A 22,972-nucleotide genomic window follows, 5' to 3' on the forward strand; every position below is an offset into this window, starting at 1 on the left:
TTCACCCATGGTCTTAAAGAGAAGGTGATTCCTGTGATTTTTCATATAAGAGCTATGTAACCGAAGAAAACCTCTCTCCCTCGTTTCTTTCTTTCCTGAATTCTAGGGCTTTCCTGTTGGTGGTGAGGGGAAGAGTACAGTGTCCTTCCTTAAAATCCAGCTTTGGTGTTTAGCGGGATTGTCTGGCCAACTTAAGCCCAGTTCTGAGGATGCCCATCTGTTTCTGCAGAAACCATCCCTAAGGTTGGTTTGCACAGAGCTCTCCTGTCTCCAGGAAGGCCTGAGATGATAATAGATGTTAGGGAATGAACCTGGTAAAGAGAGTTATGAGATCATTCAGCGCAAGAATTGTTTGGGATTTACCCTTTGGGTAGAAAAATTGCTTATAGATCTCATGAGCCTATCCTTTGAAGTTGATATTCTGGAATGCTAATGGCTGAGAAAACACACCTGTTAAATGGTAGGGTTAGATTACTTTGCGAACTATGTAAGCTTAAAACAAATAAACAAGCAAACAAATGAAACCACCCTCAGCAGACAGAGTCTGTTGAAATCTGAACTCATCTGTTAGTGACTAAATCACGATCATAGAATCAGACCATCAGGATAGGGCCACGCCAGGACCCAAAGAACCTAAATCAAAAAAGGCACCATGTCATTTTGAAAGGGAATATTACAAATTCAGCATGCATGCTCATATCACAACTTCCCAATTCATACACTATGATTAATTGGGCAGTTTTTGTACCTCACTTTCATCATCTATATAATAAGAAAAATAATAGTCGGGATTTTGTGAGGATTTATTGAGTTAATACAGGCCAGGCACCAAAGACAGACTTGGCACATGGGAAATGTACATCAAATGCTTCTTATTTTCTAGGTGACCATAACACCGAGTGGTCTGAGCATATCAACTGGGCAGGAGAGTACAAGGAAAGGACTCCAGCAACAAGAAATGAGGCCTCCGAATTGGCAGTGTGCTAGCCCCTCAGAGGGTGCCTGATCCGTTAATGGGTTATAGCTACCGATTCTGATTTCCCCTTTAAAGTCTTCTGTTAGCAGCCAATGAAATAAGAGCTCTGACAGCACTGTGAATCAGTGAGAATGCTACAGTTATGTAACATCACAGGTCTTCATGAATAGCAATATTTAAAATATATAATGATTGGTGTCATGTTACCCCACAGTAAGCCCAGAAAATGTATTATAAAGCTCATCCACCTGTAGGTGATTAACAGCAGAATCGCATTTAAGCCTTTTATCTCCGATATGCTGCAAAAAGCCTGCACTTTCATAAGTTCTCTCCAGCCCTTCTCACACTTTCTCTTTGCACAGATGTGTGGATCCGGTTACAGTGAGTCTCAAGAAGTACCTGGAGCCAGTGCTCTGGGCCACCTTCTTGGGCCACCTGTGAGCCCAGCTGCATGGCCCCCACCTTGGGAGGAGGAGGTAAAATCTGCTTTGACCTTGGGTCTCTTCTACTATGTGGTCTTGTATAAAGGATTCTAGCGTTTTTGGTTACATAGTGACTGTAATGGACTTTCAATTTTTATTAAAATTCTTACTTGTTCACCCCCTACTTTTTTTTTAAGCCCCAACCAAATGTTTGAGGCTCTGGAAGGAAACATCAATCTGTGTTACATGACATCTTAGAACATTCTCTGAGGCGATCCTGTTTACAACACGGAGTTTAATTTCTTGGTTTTATGCACGTAAGCATCAAATCCAAACACCGCAAAAAGCCTGCACAGATGTGTCATTGACCATAGATGTTCTGATGCCTGGTGATGGTGGGGTCTTTTTAAACTCCATGAATCGCTTTCAGGGGAATAAAAAGCACCCAAAACAGAGCTGCTATTCTACCAAATCATTCCCTCAGAAGGAGAAGAGTGTGCTAGATAAAGGGATGCATTTGAAGGGGCACAGCACAGCCAGAGATGGCTGGGTTCCAATCTTGTTACATGCATGCTGCAATACACACAATAATAACAATAAGTAACAGAGCAGCTACCCGCTAACCTCTGACACCCAGCACACCCCCTCAGCAACAACTCCCAGCCACCCCGGGGTGCCTGCCCTGCCGCCCACCGGATGGCTCGTTGGGATACAGCGAGCAAGAGGGCTTCGCCCAGGCTTTGTTGATAAGGCTGAGCCAGAGGGGACATTTCCCCATTCCTCTTGCCTCGAGCCTGGGCAAATGAATAAGCTGCCTGTGTCACTAACGTATTCCAGGTCATGCACACACACACAAACATTATTATATCCTGAAATTACTTTTAAATTACTGCCTTTCGGGTTTTAACCATTTTCCTAGAAATGTGGCTCAGCAAATCCTTACGTGGAGCAAGGATGGCACCCAGTGGCCAAAGTGTTTCATCTCGGAGCTTTTCTCACACATTGGCTCGTCTCTTTGGAGACAACGAATTGCCTGCCTCAGAGCTTTCTCTAAAGCCAGAGTTGGAACTTCAAATCACTTGACCATCCCTTTAAGCTAAAGTACAGACACACACACACACACACACACACACACACACACACACACCCACCCTGAGGCAGTATACGATTATTCAGAAAAACTTTTAAAAATTCTTTAATTTACCTTAAGAGTCTTATGTTAAAGTCGTCATATTCCACTTGTGCAGATTACTACACATAATATCCCTAATATCAATGTCTCTACAGGAAATATTATACAAATATAAACCCAATCTCACATTCTTCATGTCCTCCCCCCAAAAGTCTCTAGTTGATGAGTTCTCATGCTTTAAACATATGACTGTATCTTCTGACAAGTGCTTTATCATTAAACTGATGTTCACAATCTCATATCCTTCTTATCTTTCTTACAAGGTGCTTGGCAGTCCTGGAGAACACAGAATAATAAAGTGGGGCTGCTCTTTTTTCTTTGAGATTTCCAGATGTCCAGAGATTTCTGTATAGCTAGATAGCCAATCAGAGTATAAGGAAGACAAGCAGGATGTCAGAATAATGGATCATGCACTCTCTTGCAAAGAATGATGCAATATCTTCATAATGTTAGCTGTTTCCAATTTCCTTAGGTTCCTAAGCAGTCTGAAACCCCAGGGCAAGAAGTCACAGGGATGGCACAACCACAATACTAAAAGGAGTTTCTGATAAAGTAGCATTATATACTGATTGCCCAAAGAGTTCCATGAAGCGTCTGTTTTAAAATGTCTGTTAAGTTCAGAAAAAAAAAAAAATCCTGGTTTTCTCAGACATCATCACCATTCATACTTATTTGGCCCCTAAATTGTCTAAATGCTACCAAGGTTCCAAGAATAATGGCTTAAAAAAAATAACTTCAGGATAACATTCCATGATGTTGCTTACATTTTCCTATCCAGTCTCTTGAAGAGAAGCTTTGTCTTCAAGGTCAAAACAAAACATTGGAGAGGAATACAAGCAGTCCTCGGGTTACATCAGAGATCCATTCCTATGGCATGACGTATCGCAATTTTCTCCGTAAGTCAGAACCCATCTACATAAGCACCTACATCACTCCCATGGAGCACATACACAGCAGTAACGAAGTGAAACAGTAAAAAAAATTAAAAGAAAGGTAACCATTCCTGATCTTTACTTGTGGTAACTAAATAATAGAAAACATAAAGCTCATATGTACATACATCGAAATGACAGGACTGCTTTTTTTTTTTTTTTTTTTTTTTTTTTTTTTTTTAATAAATAAATGGGAGATGGTGACATAGCCAAGAAACGACATGCGTTGAGTCCGACGTAACCCGAGGACTGCCTGTAATCAGAGCGAAATAGATGTATTTTTCTTGCTAGTTCTTTGGTCCTTGGTTGCCTCATAAATAAAACAAAGCTATAATAACCCAGCTCTCACCAAGAGGTTGTGAGGCTCACATGAAACAATGGGCATGAAAGGCTGTTATACACTAAGTCATATTATTTAAGACATTTCATTATTTAAACATTTATGGGTAACATTAGTGCAGGAGTCGTGATTCTGTTGGTCCCAAGGCACCGTATGAAATATCTAAGGGTTTTCTGCGCTCCCAGAGGCCAGAGCTGGCCCTCTCAGGCCGTCTTTGTAAGGCCACAGACACAGACAGACAGGAGAGAGCAAACATGCAAATAGACAAAGCAGCCACCAGGCCTCCTGGATTATTTAAAATTTCTACGCCTTATCTGCAAAACAAAACCATTTCCAGTTATGCTATAATTTTATCATCTTATAAAATTTATCTCTGGGAAGGAAATAAACCACAAAGCAACATCAAATTAAGAAAACATCATGGGGTCCTTAAAATTTCTGAATAGTCAAAGCTTTACATGTAGGTTCTATTTTAAAATTGGGATGTTTGGTGGAAAAGTTGGCTTAGCTTGATTTAATTACACATTATAAGTGATTTTCAAAGCCCACCAGGGCTATATTCTGTTTGAAGGGAAATATCATAGGATAATACTTGTGAGGAAGATAAGTCTTGGGGTCAGGTAAGACAAGTCAATCTCATCAGAATAAAAACTGTACACTAATGCTACCTCAAAGCAGTATAATGTGGGTACCTTCTTACACCTAACCTATTCTTCCTCCTCTCATTCCTTCCTCTTGAATTGAGGGGGTTGTTTGACCTCAAATAGTATTTATGCCGAGTTTCATATCCAAGATCTTTTTTTAATCACCACAGAAAGTCATTGAACCTTCAGCAGGAAATTGACTGCCAGGAAACAGCTGAGTCAGCATCTGAAAGGGCAGCTGGTGCTCTAAGGCAGAGGACTGAGCCGGGCAGCCTGCGCCATCCGTAAAGATATGGAGTGCTTTGTGGACAATGTCCCTGTGTTCCTATGTGGTCCTCTTTAAGAAATTGAGTCTTAATCAAGTGCCCCATCAGAAAAAAGGATGGTTGTACTTTGTCACTCCTGAGTACTGCAAATGTGGGAAGAGGGGCAGTGAGGGCAACTAGGGCTGCAAGTCCAGGCTGGCCTTCCCTACTGAGCCAAGCAGCTATGCACAGAGGGCTCTTCAAGGACCTACCTGGCCAAAATACATCCTGTGGTGACCCTAACCACCTCTCAGGCCAACTGACATAACCACTGTTTCTCACTCCTTCCATTTGAAAACAGAACAGGAGCCCTGTCTCCGAAAGTTCACTAGGAATGTCTACTTCACCCAGAGGAAGGATGGGCCTGGACGGCTTCCTCCCACCTTCCTGATTCCACCGTTAACACGGCGGAGATGCCGCTTTCTGTTGTTTGCTGTTGACACTGGAGCCCTTGCGCTCTCAGGGGCACTGAATGCACGGAAGCTATAGAAAGCCCATGCCTTTTGTGTCCACGCGTGTTCTTAGCTGAGAATGTGGATCCATGGGAAGCTGGGGTAAGAGACACACATCCAAGAGACAAACCCCACACTGAACTGAATTTGGAATTATCCAGACACTGAGGCCTGTGGCCTCCACTTCCACTAAGAAGAGTTCTTGACTCAGAAGGCCACTCATGTAAGACAGGCTACATCTCACTGGTTTTTAGATGTGCCTGCATCCCAAATGTGAAGAGCTTTGGCTGCAACTGGAGTCAGGACCTGTGTATGCTTATATTTGACCTTTAGGATCTTCTTAGCACTAGATAGTACAGTAAAATCATTTTCTTCCCCAACTCTGGCTTAATGTCTGAATCACTGATCATTAGCTCAGCCTGAGCTGGCATAATACAATACATTGAGACACAACCATCCTTTAACTCATGAGATCTCGTGGTTAACTCTGATTCCAGGTTTCATATCTTGCTTCCTTCCTTTTCTTCTCTGTCTCTTTCTCTCTCTGTCACTGTCTCTCTCATATATATTTATGTATTATCTCTGTTGAAAAAAAGTATTGCAGGTATCAAAGGTTAAAATATATTAGAACGTAAGCATGGTTTGTCTGTACATATTGAGCAAAACAAAGTATGTATTTACTGTTATTTAGCCACAATGTTAGGAAACTGCCATTAGACATACTCTAGAATGAAATTTAGGCAAATCATTTTTAGTGTCCATGTGCAGGACTATTTTAAGCTCATTATATTTTAATGTCATTGCTGTAGTTAAGATATCAGCTACCAATTACAATAATATTTTATTTACTTATATATAAATAACCATTAGATTAAAATTATCTACTATATCTCAATTACATTGTAATAAAAAACTCATTAATATCTTTCAGGATAAAATTTAGAATAAATCAGTTACGTTAATAATCTTGATAATTTTGCAGTGAAATAACCCTTTGTTGTCAAGTATAAATACTTCATATTTTTAGTATGTTTGTAAGCTAACAATAGAAAAGCATGCTAAATTCCAAATCAACAGTGTTCTCCTTAGTTTAAGCAAAGAATTAAGTCTAAACACAGGGTAATATCTTTAGAGGATAGACAGCTATTGATTTTGGCCTGCTACAGCTCTGGACACATCCCATCCAATAGCTTTTGTGGGCATATTTAGTCCATGTAAGCTTTGCTATCTTTCTTCCTAACTGTCCCTTCCTTCTTTTAGCAATGACAATAATTAAAATAGTAAAAAAAAAAAGAACAAAATAGATATGGAAATTAATTCCATAAATAGAATTTCTAGGTAACTGAACTTTATTAAAGTAAAAAAAGCTTTACATTTTTTTCATTAAAATATTAACAAAATATACCTAAAATATAAAGACTATAATTACATAGAGCCACAGTTTTAACATTTTCCTAATGAATAACTGTTTTAAGTTATGGAACACTGATGTTGTTTGGATTTATTCAGTTATTCACTCACTCACTCATTCATCCATTCAAGCTATTTATTGAGTGCTACAATGTCCCAAGAACTGCGAATGGCAGTAGAGACAGAGCAGTGCACAAAACATACAAACAGTGCTGCCCTGCTGTCACATTCTAGCTGGTATTTAGGATGTTTATCTCTACAACAGAGGGACCCTGACTCTTATGGTTTTGGATGTTCTGTCTCCTTCCTTTGTTGTCAGTTGTTACCTCTTACTGACACCATGTCTCTCCGTCTGATCTGGGTCACCATCGCAGGCCTTTTCTATATCCCTGGATGGAGCCAGCTAGTGCACCTGAGGCCTACAGTATGTTCCCTGCCTTTCCAAGCAGCTCCCTCATTCCTACTATGATTTGGGGGTCTTCCCTCATTTCCTTTTTTAAAATTTTTTATTAGGGTGACTCAACTCTAATGACCTGATTAAATTATCAGGCCCAAAGGTCTCTGTGTCATTTTTCCTGGAAAGACAAAGCATCTAGGTGCAAATGACTCTTAGAAGAGTAGTGGTCATCAAGTATTATTACATACAAACATTACAATCCAAAACATTACCTTGTAGTGGTAGCTCGCTTGATAATGAATAACTAAACTTCCACAGAAACTTTAAAAGGCAGATACCTAAACTTCCAGAAAGGATAAAAGTCAGTTTCTCCATATATCCATGTTTTGACCATGGACTATTAGAAGTGAAGCAAGAGGAGCAAGAATTCTGAGCTACCTTTAAGGGAATGGTGATAACTAAGGTGAAAAGGAATATCTAAGACATATACACTGATGCATATGACATCAGAGGTGGAAAGGGATCATGCTGTGAAGCCTGCTGGTTAAGCACTCATTCTGGGACCAGACTGCTATACCCCTTACAAGTATTGACCTTGTCCTATCTATTCAATATCTCCATGACTCAGTTAACTCACTTGTAAAATAGTACCTACTCTCATGGCTTTATACATCAGGCTCAAATGAATTAATATAGGTAAAATGCTTTGTATTATGCCTGGTCCAGAGTAAACACTTGATAAATGTTACTTATTATTACCATCCTAATTTTTTCACTTATTTTTACAGATGAAGACACAGGCTCTAAGACTTTAAGTGAACAGAAAGTTAGAGGTAATATCAATCCCCAAACCAGGAATCGGGTTCTCAGCATATTACACAGATTTTTTTTATATCCTGCTTAGTTAACAAATAGACATAAATACTGAAATCATTTTAATGATCATGAAGAGGCTGCGCAGTTACATATATCTCTCCTACCCTCTAAACTGAATTATTCAAACACACCTTTGCCCAGTTACCTCCAATACCCAGTGAACAGGACTAATTCTCCAGAAGCATTGGAAAGTCAAGTAAAGCTTACCTTGATGCCCCAATAGGGCACTGTTTGCTTCCTTACCTTAAACTTGTCAACTTCAGCTTTTGAACATGTCGCATGGTATGACAGCACCTGATTCAAAAGGAAAGGGGGGAAAAAGGTTTAGTAACTAGACATGATTCTATTTTCGGAAATTCTCAAATAAACATTGCTCATGAATATCACCTTGACAAAATAGTGGATTTTAATGCACAACAAGAATTTTCCATAACACTCTGTGGCACAGATTGTCATCTATGCAATTACAGTGGAATCTGTTATAATGCTAAATGGGATTGTAGCTCACATTAAAGGCTAAATATTTTATATGAGGATGCTTTTATAGGTAGTTATTTTATCAGAGGAACATGATGTGGCTCAAGATCACAGTTCCCAAAGGATGTGAATACTAAGCCTGTGAAATGCTCTGGAACATACTAGTAAATAAATCAAAAGGTAGTGTGTGTGTGTGTGTGTGTGTGTGTGTGTGTGCGCGCTACAGCAGACACTGTAAATGCTGACTCAAGTTCTATCTCTGGTCTATTCTGACTGGCCTGCTCTTATTATACAAAAAAGATTATAACGTTATGCCCAACCATATGCAATGTTTTTTAGAAGAGGCTTAGATTTCCCTGCCTTATTGACATCAGCCTTAGTATAAGACAAGCTTTAACCAATGGAATATGGGGAAACATGACTGATGACACTTTTGAGCAGTCTTTAAGGACCATCATGTGGTTCTGCCATCTCCATCTTCTCTCAACTGTGGGAAATGCACGGCCTGAGACGGGCTGCACTCACCCAAAATGGTGCATTGAGCAGAGCCGCAGCACAACTTGCAGCTGATGAGATGTCACGGGAGCAATAATTAACCTTTGTGGCTTATCAGCCCATCATAACCCAGTTTGAAGGCTGCCTACAGCTAGGAGTGGTCATATGGGGTGGCCAGATGACAATACTGGTCAATGAGATGTAAGTGGGAGTGTAGGGGTTGCCTTTGTCTTTTCCTTTCTCTTCCTCCCTGCAAAACATAAGTGCAGCAAAATCTGGTGTCTATGAGTATGAATGACAGCTTGTTGTGGACAGTGCAGTAGAAAGGGAAAGAGAAAGGAGACTGGCCCTGGACTATCCTGCCTCCGACTTCTTGTTATGTAGGGGAAATAAACACATGTTTGCTTGAGTCAGTACTGGCACATGATAAAGTATGTTATATATACCAACATATGCACACACATCCTGTGTATATGTTAGATCCTTTATATTACTAATCACATTCTTAATCTATACAATTTCAAATAAAGAAGTCTGGGAGCTGAAACCGGTCTGGCTCAGTGGATAGAGCGTCGGTCTGCGGACTGAAAGGTCCCGGGTTCGATTCCGGTCAAGGGCATGTACATTGGTTGCGGGCACATCCCCAGTAGGGGGTGTGCAGGAGGTTGCTGGCTCTGAGAAAGACAACTTGTCCTCACTGAGTCACCACCACGCCTTCAACATTCAGCTCTTGTTTTACTTAGTATTTGACAGTCCCTCGCAAAGATGAAAAGGTGCTGAAAACACCGGGAAAAGAAACGAGTGATTAGAGTATTTACAATGGAAGAGAAGATACTACTAATTATAAAACAACTTTTTGTTAAGAACTATATTGGTTATGACTAAGTCAGAAATGTTTCTCTCTCATTGATGTTTCTAACTCTATCCCCTTCCCTTCCTCTCTGTAAAAAATCAATAAAATATATTTAAAAATTTTTTAAAAATGAAGTCTGGGAAATGCTAAATAGCTCTTCAACTAATCTTACATCTAGCTTTGCAAAATACAGGTTTTATTTTTTAAACTCAGCATTTCCCAAATCTAATTTGCTATAAAACTTCCTTTTAGGTGATATATTAATCTAGTAACATCCCCACCTAATAACCTATTGACCAAGAACTTGGAGAAATGACAATCCAAGGCATGTACCATCTGTGTGATCGAAGCAGGGCCATCTTGACTCTCAGTGGTTACAATACAGACTTTAGAGCAAAAACAAAAACAAAAACTCCTAGGCACACAACAGGATGGTGATTACCAGAGGGAAAGCGGAGTGAAGATGGTAGGAGAGGGTAAAGAGGAAATAAATAGTGATGGAAGGAGAATTCAAAACAAAACAAAACAAAAAAGAATATACATCTAGTGCCAGACTGTCCCTCTCAGCTACTGGATTTTGGGCAAGTGTTTTAATTTCTTTGGGCCTCATTTGTAACATAGTATAATAATAACACTATACAGGCATCTCCTATTTAACATCAGTGACCTATTTTTGAAAATCAGAGATTCTATTCGAAAACACCAATAGAGAGCCCATTTTTTTTAATTGGAAAAATTATAAGGTATTATAAGACTTGCAACCACTTCCTAAAACTTAATAAAAGAAAGTAAAATTCATATGTATATGTGAACAAAAAATAATATTTGGAAATAGATTGTTTTAAGTGTTACTTAAAGTCAAAGACTGACTTAGTCATAACCAATATAGTTCTTAACAAAAAGTTGTTTTATAATTAGTAGTATCTTCTCTTCCATTGTAAATACTCTAATCACTCGTTTCTTTTCCCGGTGTTTTCAGCACCTTTTCATCTTTGCGAGGGACTGTCAAATACTAAGTAAAACAAGAGCTGAATGTTGAAGGCGTGGTGGTGACTCAGTGAGGACAAGTTGTCTTTCTCAGAGCCAGCAACCCCTGAGAGGCACACCCTCACTGTGAAATTCCAAGTGGTTCTCAAAATGTTTACACATGATTTGGACATTTTTTAGACCAATTTAATTTGGAATGTAAATAAAAACTTTCCCATGCCTCCTTTTGTTAAAAAGCAAAACATAGTTTTGGGGACAAAAATATAATTTTCCAATATAAACAATGACATAAAATGTTGTTTTGAGATATAAATATATTCTGTGAGATTTAATAATAAAATTTAAACCAAGACTTCGTTTTTTTACTGGAAAAATTCTGTGGTGGGAATCTATACTTCAGACAGTTCTTAGAAAGATTAAATGATTAATACATGTTAATATCTGGCACACAAATAATAAACTTATGTTTATTATATTAATATTCAATTACAATTTTACCATATAAATATTTGGTAGAGCATTATGTCATCATATTATCTTCACCGTCTCATAATTACAAATTGGGATTTTCATTGCAAAAATAACTAAATAGATTTTGGTCTTTTGACTTGGTTTTATTTACTTTGGTAAACTTTAATTTGGCTGTCATTTTATTAAACTCTCTTACTACATACAAGTCTCTTTTTGCAAATTCAACCTTCAAAATTTATTTTTATTTACTTAAAAAAAAAAACTTTTCACAAAAACTCAGGTTGAAATTCAAAATCTCTGCCACCAGGTGGTGCTTAACCTGGCGTTTACTATTTAAGACATTCTGCCCACTACTCTTACTTAATTTTTCCTTTATTATTAAAAAGATAAAATATTAACTCCATTAATTAAAAGAATTTGAATAAGTGAAGCATACTAAGACTTTTGTCCACTTAAAATTTTGTTTTGTATGTCATTATTGAGTTGAAGTTCTTTGTATATTTTATTTTATTATTTTTAAGTCAAATAGATTGAGGTGACATTGGTTAATAAGATTTTATAGGTTTCAACTTACATTTATTTATTTATTTTATTATTTATTTTTAATGTATTTTGTTGCTGTGATTATTATAAATGTTCCCCATTTTCCTCCTTTGCTCCCTCCACCGGGCTCTCACCACACCCAGGCCCTCACCTGTCCATTGTCTGTGTCCATTAGCTAGGCATCTATGCATTCAAGCTGTATATTTTAGATATAAGTCCTTTGTCAGATGTCTGTTTTGGAAATATCTCCAGTTTATGGCTTGACTATCAAATATTTTTCTTTTTATTGTTTTGTTTTTTAATTGAGAAAGAATTCCCACCACCTAATTAATTAACACATCCATATTTAATATATTTATCTTTTTAAAAATGGTTAGAACCTTTAAGTTCTACCCTTTTAGCAAATTTCAATTATATAATACAGTGTTTTCAACTTAAAGGTTTGTATCCTTTTACTAACTCAATTTTCTTTCAATGAGCAAAAATTTTCAATTTTAAATAAATACAATTTGTCATTTTTTCTTTATTGTTATTATTTCATGTGTTCTTTCTAATAAATTTTGCATAACTTAAAGTTGTGAATACATAATTCCTAATTACTTTTAGCATAGCCAATATTACTTTTAGCATAGTCAATATTCAAAAGGGAATCATTACTGTTATATACATGTATATGATCATATAGCACAGCTAATGATTAAAAATCAGGTGAAATTCTATAGTTGATAACAAAGCTTAAAGAATTATATTTTTAAATTACTATTATCAAACCTTTTTGGATAAGTTAAAACTTTCTCCATGATTCCAGACTATATTAATTTTATTTTTAAATATATATATTTTATTGATTTTTTTACAGAGAGGAAGGGAGAGGGAGAGAGAGTTAGAAACATCAAAGAGAGAGAAACATCGACCAGCTGCCTCTTGCCCATCCCCTAATGGGGTGTGCCCACAACCAAGGTACATACCCTTGACTGGAATTGAACCTGGGACCCTTGAGTCCGCAGGCCGATGCTCTATCCACTGAGCTAACCGATTAGGACTAGACTATATTAATATTATAAGAATTCCCTAAAGTTATACATTTCATATCAAGGACCTACATATACCATCAATTTTTGAATAATGTATATTTGATTGAGTAAAAAGGCTTTAATTGACTGTATCATAATAGTTTTGAAGAAAGAAGCATTTGTAATTCTTAATTATATCAATACTTTCTCTATGCAAAATATTGCTAGATTATGGGAGTTTAGCCATACAAACACAGTCATTAATTTTTGTCCAGCTAAATAAAATTTTCATAAGGCTTACATACAAAAATAAATAGTTTATCCACAGAACAACAAATATTAAACTTCCACAAGAAAATTTATATCCTCGATTGATTTATCTTACATTTGTATTAATTTAGACAAATTTTAAAGTAAAAAGTAGTGACTCGGGTTTTTTGGTAAGCTTTAACACAAGAAATCTTTATAGTTACAAAAATAAATCAGTATTTGCAAAACCTTACCAACCTCAATTAAGTTTGGATTGAACTTGCCCCTAACAAAACAAAACAAAGCAAGATAAAGCAATTATCAGATCCATAAACAATAGAGTAGAGAAGTCATGTTTTTATGTTGAGCTTCCACAGCAGGAAAAGATAATTAACTATATTTCAAAAGAAAAGCAATGCGCAGAGCCATGAGATAGGACTGCTATATCAAGCCTTGCCCTCTGCCACATGCGCTTCCAGCCCAGAGCCAAATGATTGCCTTGCAGTCCTAGGAATGGCCCTTGAGTAAAACCTCTCGTACCAATCGTTTTAAATATTATTATTTTGGATTTGAGCAGAGAAATGAGAAGTGGACAATTACTTATATTGGCTGAAAGGATCGCAAATGTAAAAGACCACTAAATGGGAAGGAGGAGGCCAGACCTCTGAGGACCGAGACTGATTGTCTCTGGCAGAAAAGGACTGCATGAATATTTACTGATATGTTTATGGCTCTAGTGGCAAAGTGGCACTTGGAAACTAAACTGATACAGAAGTTAATTTAAGCTGATCTAGTGTAAAGGCCCAAATAATTTATATTGATGAGCTCCAGAGAAATAAAGAAGCTTTGCTATCAGCAGCAGGCCTCCAGCCAAGAACGGTGACAAACCACAGGGAATGAAAAGTCAATTTACTTGGGTGACCTGACAGAAGTGCCATCTAACTGAGTAAAGAACATACTCCAACACTGTTAACACAATGATGACAGGCTTCAAAGATAGGTGACTGGATGAATGTGCAGAAACTGAGAAATCATGTTTCTGCTGTCAAATATTTAAGAAACTGCCAGCTGTTTAATGGAATGAAATGTTCAAAAAGGGAATTCAGATATGTAACTGCACCTGCCATGCAATCTGTTATCATGACCTTCAAAATATATGTCATAATGGTATTTTTTAAATCTTTAGAAGAACTTAGGCCTTTAAAATGTAAAGTAAAATATAAGCTGCCTGCCGAATCTGGAGTCATAAATAAAATACTCAGTTGTCAGGGTAACTTTTAAATCAGCTGCTTTTTAAATACTACAGGCAGAAAAGAAGGACCACACTTGTAGCTCATATCAACAGGTATTTATGGGGAGCCTACTATGTGTAAGCCATTGTGATAGAAATGCTGGCTCTTTTTCTCACCTTGGCAAATAAATTTTATTCAAGGCCTCAATTTTCCTTGATTGCTACCATGTTTCCCCAAAAATAAGACATCCTCTGAAAATAAGACCTACTTACAGGTTTCCTTCTGAGTGAAATATAAGGCATCCCCCCCCCCCCCCAACATAAGGCCCCCCCCTAGGCTAAACATGAGAGATTTGGTCCACTGATTCTGAAAGAAATGGAGTCACAAGAAATTCACCAGGAAATTCAGGAATTGGATTGTTATGATGATGTTCCAGAAGATGATGACATGATTGTCACTGAATAAATGAGTACATTCTTGATACTATAGGATTCACAGTTTGTCTGGTTTGTGTTGACAACTACTGTACTATCATACCGTATACAGGTAATAAATTTCCTTTATTTTCATTTAACAATAAATGTGTACTGTATTCTTCTTCATGGAAAAATAAGACATCCCCTGAAAATAAGACCTAGCGCATCTTTGGGAGCAAAAATTAATATGACACTGCCTTATTTTCGGGGAAACAGGGTAGTAGTTCTATGAAACTCTGTGCTGAAAATGATTCTTGAGGCTTAAGGAGGAACTCAACAGGAAGGTGTGCTGTGATTGATTTGTGATGTCTTCCTTAGGCATTGCTTGGAAAGAGTGTTGGCATATGTGCTATGCATTGCAATCATTGGAAAATAAGAAATGAACCTCTGGATCAAACTATTCAGTCTGGGAATCTATTGATGAAAGAGAAGCAAAGATATATTTTGAGAAAATCATAGATGTAAATTTAATTGATTAGGGATATATCTAAAACATAGATGTAATTTTGATTTTTCAGTTTCATTTTGTATTCAGTGAAATATTGTGCTGGCAATTAACCTATTAGTTTTGTAGCCAGCCTCTGGCCCTCTGTGATATAAGAAACAGTGACCTTCTCAGGTAACAGGCTGAAAGTTCTCTATTTGACTTGTAGGACCAATTAATAAAGGGTATATAATACTGCAATTATAAGACAGTACCAAGAAGTTTTTATTGAGTCCATCTTACTGGGCACTTAAGAGAATTGTTTTGGTTTTGGTTTCCATATAAATAGGAAGCCTGCTTTTCAACCTTGTCCCTGTCTGTCTCTTGAAATTCATAAACCCCGAAGAAAACAACATTTTCCCTATCTCTGTCCTCTACTAGACTGAAATTGCTGGGGATGCTGTATGATAGATTAGACATATTGTCTACTTCATGTTGCTTTGCTGAGGGTCATGTGAGTTCTTGACACATAGCAGGAGATCTACTCATTACATTATGATTACTATGTCTTATAAACCTCACAGTTCCCATTAGAGTGTTTTGGAAACATTTAAACATGCACAGACTTCATTGTTGACTATTTTTGTAGGGAAGCACCATTTTTTCATATCCATAAATTCTTAGTTGTTGTTAAGAGGTTATCTTACTGGATTACCTTGCTGGTACAAAACAATACCTTATAAATGAAGTAATAATGGATTATAACCCAAAGTATAAAATAAATACCCATCATTCTATACTGAGATAAATGACAAATATCCTGTACAGAAGAATTCTAGATAATTTTACTTCCCCCTCGAGGCAGTTACGCATAACTCTATTTCGTAGGTGTGGCTATGCTTAGTGACTTCCTTCCAAAGGATGCAGTGGGGAGTAAGTTTACTGTGGGGATATTTGACAAACACTAGCTGGGCCACGTGATCAAGGTCAACAACAATAATGGTAAGTCACATTGAAAGTGTGTATCCATGATATGATGTGATAAAGATAGTACTTTTCTTTGTGGTCTTCCCCCTCAAAACCTCATAATCGCAACCTGATCCTGAGAAAAACATCAGGCAAATCCCATGAGGGATATTTTATTACAAAATACCTGACCAGTATTTCTTAAAACTATCAAGGTCATAAAATAAAATCTGAAAACCTGTCACAGACAAGAGGAGCCTAGGGAGACATGATGACTAAATGTAGTAGGGTTTTCTGGATAAGATCCTGTAACAGAAAATTATTTTATATAAACGTTAAGGAATCTGAAGAAAATATGGGCTTTAATAATATCACAATATTAGTTTAATAATTATAACAAATGTACATGCTAATGTAATATGTTAATAATTTAGGAAACAGGTACAGGGTACATAGGAACTTCTGTACTATCCTCCCAATTTTTCTATAAATTGAATACTATTTTTTTTTAAAAAGTACATTTTATATATATTCTTAAAAAAGTACTATATATATGTATATATTCTAAAAAAAAGTACAATATATTTTTTAATTTTAATATGTCTGGCTGATTCTCAATATAGGTCCTCCCATTTCTCACAGAACACCCAAATGGAAGCCCAGAAACCATCACTAAAACCGAGAACCCACTACTAGATTCTGGGAAGAATTGTCACCAATTTTAAGGCAGATGCAGCTGGATTGAGAAAAATAACTGGCGGCTTCACCATGTTTCACCCCCTGAAATAAAGCATCCTCCTGGCACGAAAGAAGACAGAGGGCATTGTTCTAATGCAGCCCCTGGTCTGAAAGGAGACAGACAGGAGGCATTGTTCCTTTCGAGTGTCAGGCTCTCACTTAGAGCTGCAGAATTGGTACAAATCAAAATATTAATCCAGTTGACCTTCTACTGAATGACAGCTGTTTTTGAAATATTAGCCTTTATCTTGGGGGAATAGCGTCACTGCAAATAAAACACTGAATGATGGGAGAGTTATAATACAAGTAAAAACTGTTATTGGCAATTTACGAGCATTGTTAAAGACTATTTGCCTTATTTCATGTCATCCTCATAACAATTCTACAAGGTTGGGAAGCGAGAAAAATGAAACACAGAGAAATTAACTGATTTGCCAAGAGATACACAGGTAAAATGTGGCAGAGCTAGGATTAAAATTCTAAGTTTAATTTTAAAGATCACACTTTTAACCATTTCACTGTACTTCATAAAAAACAAAACAAAAACCTAGCAGCAGTGTGTGCTGAGACTTGAAAATTTTATTGCTATTTAGTTGTGATCTTTATTTGTACTTGATTGCATTTGATTCACTCATCAAATATTTTTTGCATGTTCACTGTGTTGTATGCCAGGCCCTATGATGGCACTGGTCATTCAACAGTGAACCAGACCCATAGACACATCCTTGAACATACGGTATTTAGGGTCTAGTTTGGGGAAAGAAAACACCATTTCAGCCCAGCAGAGGCCCCCGAGACCCATGCCTACATATTAGATACTGAGAATCAGCCTAGAAACTAACATTGGTTTGCTCCCATTTTGTATATCTATTAAAGGGGATTCTATAGTACATAAGTGGACAGCAAGAGAGGCTTAAGACCAATTACAAAGCCTTGCCAGTCAGTAAACACTGCAGTCCAAGGGGAAGGGGGCACCATCCTGAAAACCCAGAGAGAATGTGCCTCTGATAATTTCATGTGAGGGCCATTACCTTTCAGAAATCTTATGCTTAATGTCTTTAATAAGCTACACGAAGAAAGAGACTTGTTAAAACTGGAGCAAAAAACCATATAGGTAAATAAGTTTAGATGAAATTACAACAAATGAAAAAATGAGATACGAAAGCTCAACTCTCACTTTTTCAGGGAGGGCTCTCTTGGATGTATCCGTAGTTGCCCCATTTCCACTTACTCTTTACTAAAACATCCTTCTTTGTTTCCTGTATAACAGATTCATTTACTTATTACTGCCTGTTTTTTTCCTGCTAGAATATGGGTCCCTGAGAATATGAATATTATTTGTTTGTTCACTACTCAATCCTCAGTACCTGGAATAGCATTTACCACAAAGTACCTCAGCAAGTATTTATTCAATGATTAAAAATACAGGTAACAAAATGCAAATGAAGATGGATTAACATATGAAAAAGAATCCAAAATACAGCTGTAGAATTTAAATTGACATTGGGGTTAATAAAGATTTTTTTTTTTAAATGCAAGCACTTAGAATCAACAAATCAATGGAAAAGAATAGACAGGACCAAAATAGAATGACACTTACATGTCATTTGTTTTTCAACAAAGTGCCAAAGTTTATCTAATGAAAAAAAATTTTTTTTTCTTTAAATGATACAAATAAAAAATAAACTGCAACCGCTACTATACACAAAAATTACTGAGGTGGATCATGGAGCAAAATGTAAAAGCTAAAATTATAAAGCTTTTGGAGGAAAACATAAGGAGAATATATTCTTGAATTGGGGAAGGCAAAGTTTTCTTAGAAAGCAATAACCTTAAAAATTATTTTCATGATAAATTAGACTTCATCAAAACCAAAAATATCTTCTCATCAAAAGATACCATAAAGAATATGAATAAGCAGATTTGGAAAAAACATTCCCAACACAATATCTGAGCAAACTCTTGTATCTCAAGGATATGTAAAGAATTCCTACTATTCAATAATAAAAAGACAAGCAATCTAATGAAAAGTAGCAAATCATTTAAACAGTTCACAAAAGAAGATACACAAATGGTAAATAAGTACATGAAAAAGTATGTAAAATTATTAATCATTAGAGAAATGAAAATTAAAACCTCAATAAAATATCATTAAATACCTACCAGAATGAGTAAAATTAAAAACAAAGACAGCACCAAATATTGAAGAGACTGTGAAGCAACTAAAACTTTAATTTTTACTGGGTAGGAAAATGCTATGGTACAATCCCATTGAAAAAAAATTATCTGGCAGTTTCTTGTAAAAGTAAATATGCATTGGCCTTTGGACCCAGTATTAGAATTACTGAACTAATTGGTATTAGTTCAAGAAAAACAAAAGCATATGTTCACAAAAATACTTATTCAAAATGCTCATAGCAGCTTTATTTATATAGCCCCCAAACAGAAACACCAATGTATTGATTAATAAGAGGATAAATAAACAAACTGGTAGATTCCCACAATGGAATACTACTCAGCAATTAAAAATAAACTTATATAACCCACATGGATGAATCTCAAATGCATTATGCTAGTTAAAAGAAGTTTTATAAAAAAGAGTATATATTGTATAATTTCAGTTATATAAAATTATAAACAAGTAAAACTAATCTATGGTGGAAAAATCAGAACAGTGGTTGTATTTGGGGTGGTGGAGGGTGTCTCTAGGAAGAATCATGGAAACTTTCTGGGTGGTGATATATCAAGATATATTTTCTATTGAGAAATAATAAAATTGTTGTTATATGCTGAAAACATTTTGGGGTGATTTGATAGGCAAGATTAGGTTACCTAAACAAAATCTTTGTCTAAATATGTATTAGAAATACAGTTCTATTAATATAGAAAAATATAGTTTTCTTGAAAAAGTAATTGCATTGGGTAACAATTTACTAATGATAATGTAATTAAACATGAACAAAAACTACAGGTAAGCACATAGTACATAGTTTATTTTCTTTCTTTTTAAAAATTCATCTTTATTGTTGAAAGTTCAATTTATTTTCTTGCATAGCAAGGAGTTAAATGATGCTAGTTCATGTTTATCTTTATTAATTAAAAATATTGATTAAAGAATACTTTGGTAAAAAGTAAACATGATAAATAACTTCCATTTCACTAGAGTAAAAACAATAATCAAGTGAATATTAATTTCTAACTAAGTAGATTTCAAGGTTTAGACAAGGGCCCAGGCATCAATATTCTTTAAAAGCTCCCTGATTGATTCTAATGTGTGGACTGAGTTAGAAAACACAAAACACTCAATCAGCATGTCATTTTTAGAACTTCCTTTGGGCAACAAAAATCAGCAAATGAAAAGTGAAACCTACAATGTCTATTTGGTTTGTCTTCACTGTGCTATCCAAAGAATTCCAGGAAACGTGGCATGATTATTTTCTGAGGATCTTTATAAAAACCACAATTTGATCATAATTTATACACCAGTTCATTAAGCACCTGACATTTTCACAGAGAACAGCTTCCAATTTGTTTTTTTTGTTTTTTTGTTTGTTTGTTTGTTTGTTTGTTTTGTAAAGTAACTTAAGATATAGTAGTGGCTACAATAAGGTAACTAACACCCACATAACTATTTTAGGAAAATAATTCATTTGGGTTTCCTTTTGTCCTTCCAAAAAGTGAGATGTTTAGATAATTCTATATGTTTTCAATAAAGAAAAATTTATAAGTGGGAACAATTCCATTTCTGCTGATGAGTTGTATTTGGCTTTGTAATTTATATCTGTACTAGAAGCCCGGCACACGAAATTTGTGCACAGGGGGAAGTGGGAGTGTCCCTCAGAGCAGCTTTCACCCTCTCTAATGTGGGACCCCTCGAGGGATGTCTGACTGCCCTCTCACAAACCAGGACTGTTGACTCCCAACTGATTGCCTGCCTGCCTGCCTTCCTAATTGCCCCTAACCACTTCTGCCTGCCAGCCTGTTCACCCCCTAACCACTCCCCTGATTGATGTCTAACTGCTCCCTGGCTAGCCTGTTTGCCCCCAACTTCCCTCGTCTGCTGTCCTGGTCACCCCTAACTGCCCTCCCCTGCAGGCTTGATTGCCCCCAACTGCCCTCTCTTGCAGGCCTGGTCCCTCCCAACTGCCCTTCCCTGCTGGCCTGATCACCCACAACTGCCCTCCCTTGCAGGCCTGGTCCCTCCCAACTTCCTTCCCCTGCTGGCCATCTTGTGTCCACATGGGGGCAGGATCTTTGACCACATAGGGCAGTCATCTTGTGCATTGGAATAATGGTCAATCTGCATATTATTCTTTTATTTGATAGAATAGAGGCCTGATGCATGTGTGGGGGTCAGCTAGTTTGCCCTTAAGGGTGTCCTGGATCAGGATGGGGATTTCTTTGAGGCATGGGGTGGCATGGGCGAGGGGCCTATGGTGGTTCGCAGGCCAGCCACACAACCCTGGCAACCCAAGCAGAGGCCCTGGTATCTGGGATTTATTTATCTTCTATAATTGAAATTTTGTAGCCTGGAGCGGAGCTAAGCCTTCTGCTCTCTCCATGGCAATAGCCATTTTTGTTGGGCTTTATTTATCTTCTATTATTGAAACTTTGTAGCCTTAAGTAGAGGCCTAGGCCAGCTAGGGTGTATAGAAAGCTTGGCTTCTTCCATTGCCAGGGAAACCCAAGCCTCCCTCCTGCTCTCTGTGGCTGCAGCCAGCCTGGTTGGGGTTAATTTGCATACTTGATCCTGATTGGCTAGTGGGCGTAGCTAGTGGCTGTGGCTTGTGGGTATAGTGGAGTGATGTTAATTTGCATATTACTCTTTTTTTAGATAGGATTCTTTGCATCTGCAAATGAACTGGGTTTTTCAAGAGTCAATGTTTATCATTTTAGGGCTGGATCATGGCCTGATAGTAAAAAGTAATAAAATTTTTGGTAGGTAATAGGATATTTAAATGGACTTTTTCTATCTGAGTTTATTGTTGAGATCAACAGGGTACTAAAGTCTAAAGAGAGATGGCAGACCATGTAGACTTTATATGCAAGATCTGTAAAGAAGTTGCCACAAACTGCCTAAGCCAGTTTGGCTCAGTGGTAGAGCGTCGGTCTGTGGACTGAAAGGTCCCAGGTTCAGTTCCAGTCAAGGGCATGTACATTGGTACGGGCACATCCCTGGTAGGGGGTGTGCAAGAGTCAGCTGGTCTATGTTTCTCTCTCATCAATGTTTCTGGCTCTCTATCTCTCTCCCTTCCTCCTCTCTGTGAAATATCAATAAAGTATATTAAAAAAAAAAAAAAAAAAAAAGAAGAAGAAGAAGTTGCCACAAACTAATTCTGCCATCTCCAATTTAAGGTGCTTGCTGTCCATCTTGGCCTTGTATAAATAAATAAATAAATAAATAAATAAATAAATAAATAGATAGATAGATAAGACTTTATGAAAGAACCCATATTGAGATTTTCTTAGGGATTTTAAGGGTTCCTTTCAGAGAACCACTTGTAGAACTTTATATATATTATATATAATGAGGGGGGAGCATCTATAGCATAGATACACTGGACAAGATGGTTCACATCCTGGGTGATAGAGTAGATCAACATGTGATTTCATCACACTATTCTGAACAGCATGTAGTTAAAAATGTACAAATTATTTATTTCTGGAACTTCCACTTAATATTTTAGGACCGTGGGTGACCACTGGTAATTGAAACCGTGAAAATGAAAAGAGAAACTACAAAAGGGGGTGGGGGTGTGGGGATGTATATGAGATTCTAGAACAGTAAAATTCATAGACATGAAGTAGAGTGTTGGTTGCCAGGGGCTGGGTGGAAATGAGTTAGTGTTTAATGGGCACAGAGTCAGCTGGGGAACATGAAACAGTTCTGAAGATGAATAATGATGATGGTTGCACAATGTGAAGGTACTTAATGCCACTAAACTGTACACTTAAAAATGATAAGATTTATGTTGTGTTTATTTTAACACAATAAAAAAAAATAAAAACAAAAAGATGCTGACCAAAAAGGCTTCCTGGAAGACTGAGATGATGCCCACAGGGGAAAGATGTGGATGGGCCAGCCACTGGAATCCAGTCATC

The 22,972-nt window shown here is 37.0% G+C and overlaps 1 protein-coding gene across 1 annotated transcript in view; it reads right to left on the reverse strand.

Annotated features, from left to right (window-relative positions):
* The window catches only part of PDE11A (phosphodiesterase 11A), a 256,941-nt gene that overhangs the window by 98,728 nt on the left and 135,241 nt on the right, over positions 1-22,972 (reverse strand). Inside the window, exon 10 of the mRNA XM_084893080.1 lies at positions 8,190-8,240. Coding sequence (XP_084749206.1) covers positions 8,190-8,240 — 51 coding nt within the window. The remainder of the gene's footprint in view (positions 1-8,189; positions 8,241-22,972) is intronic.

The sequence above is a fragment of the Pipistrellus hanaki genome (assembly GCF_964339955.1).
Source record: "Pipistrellus hanaki genome assembly, chromosome: 8".
Taxonomy (NCBI): Eukaryota; Metazoa; Chordata; class Mammalia; order Chiroptera; family Vespertilionidae; genus Pipistrellus; species Pipistrellus hanaki.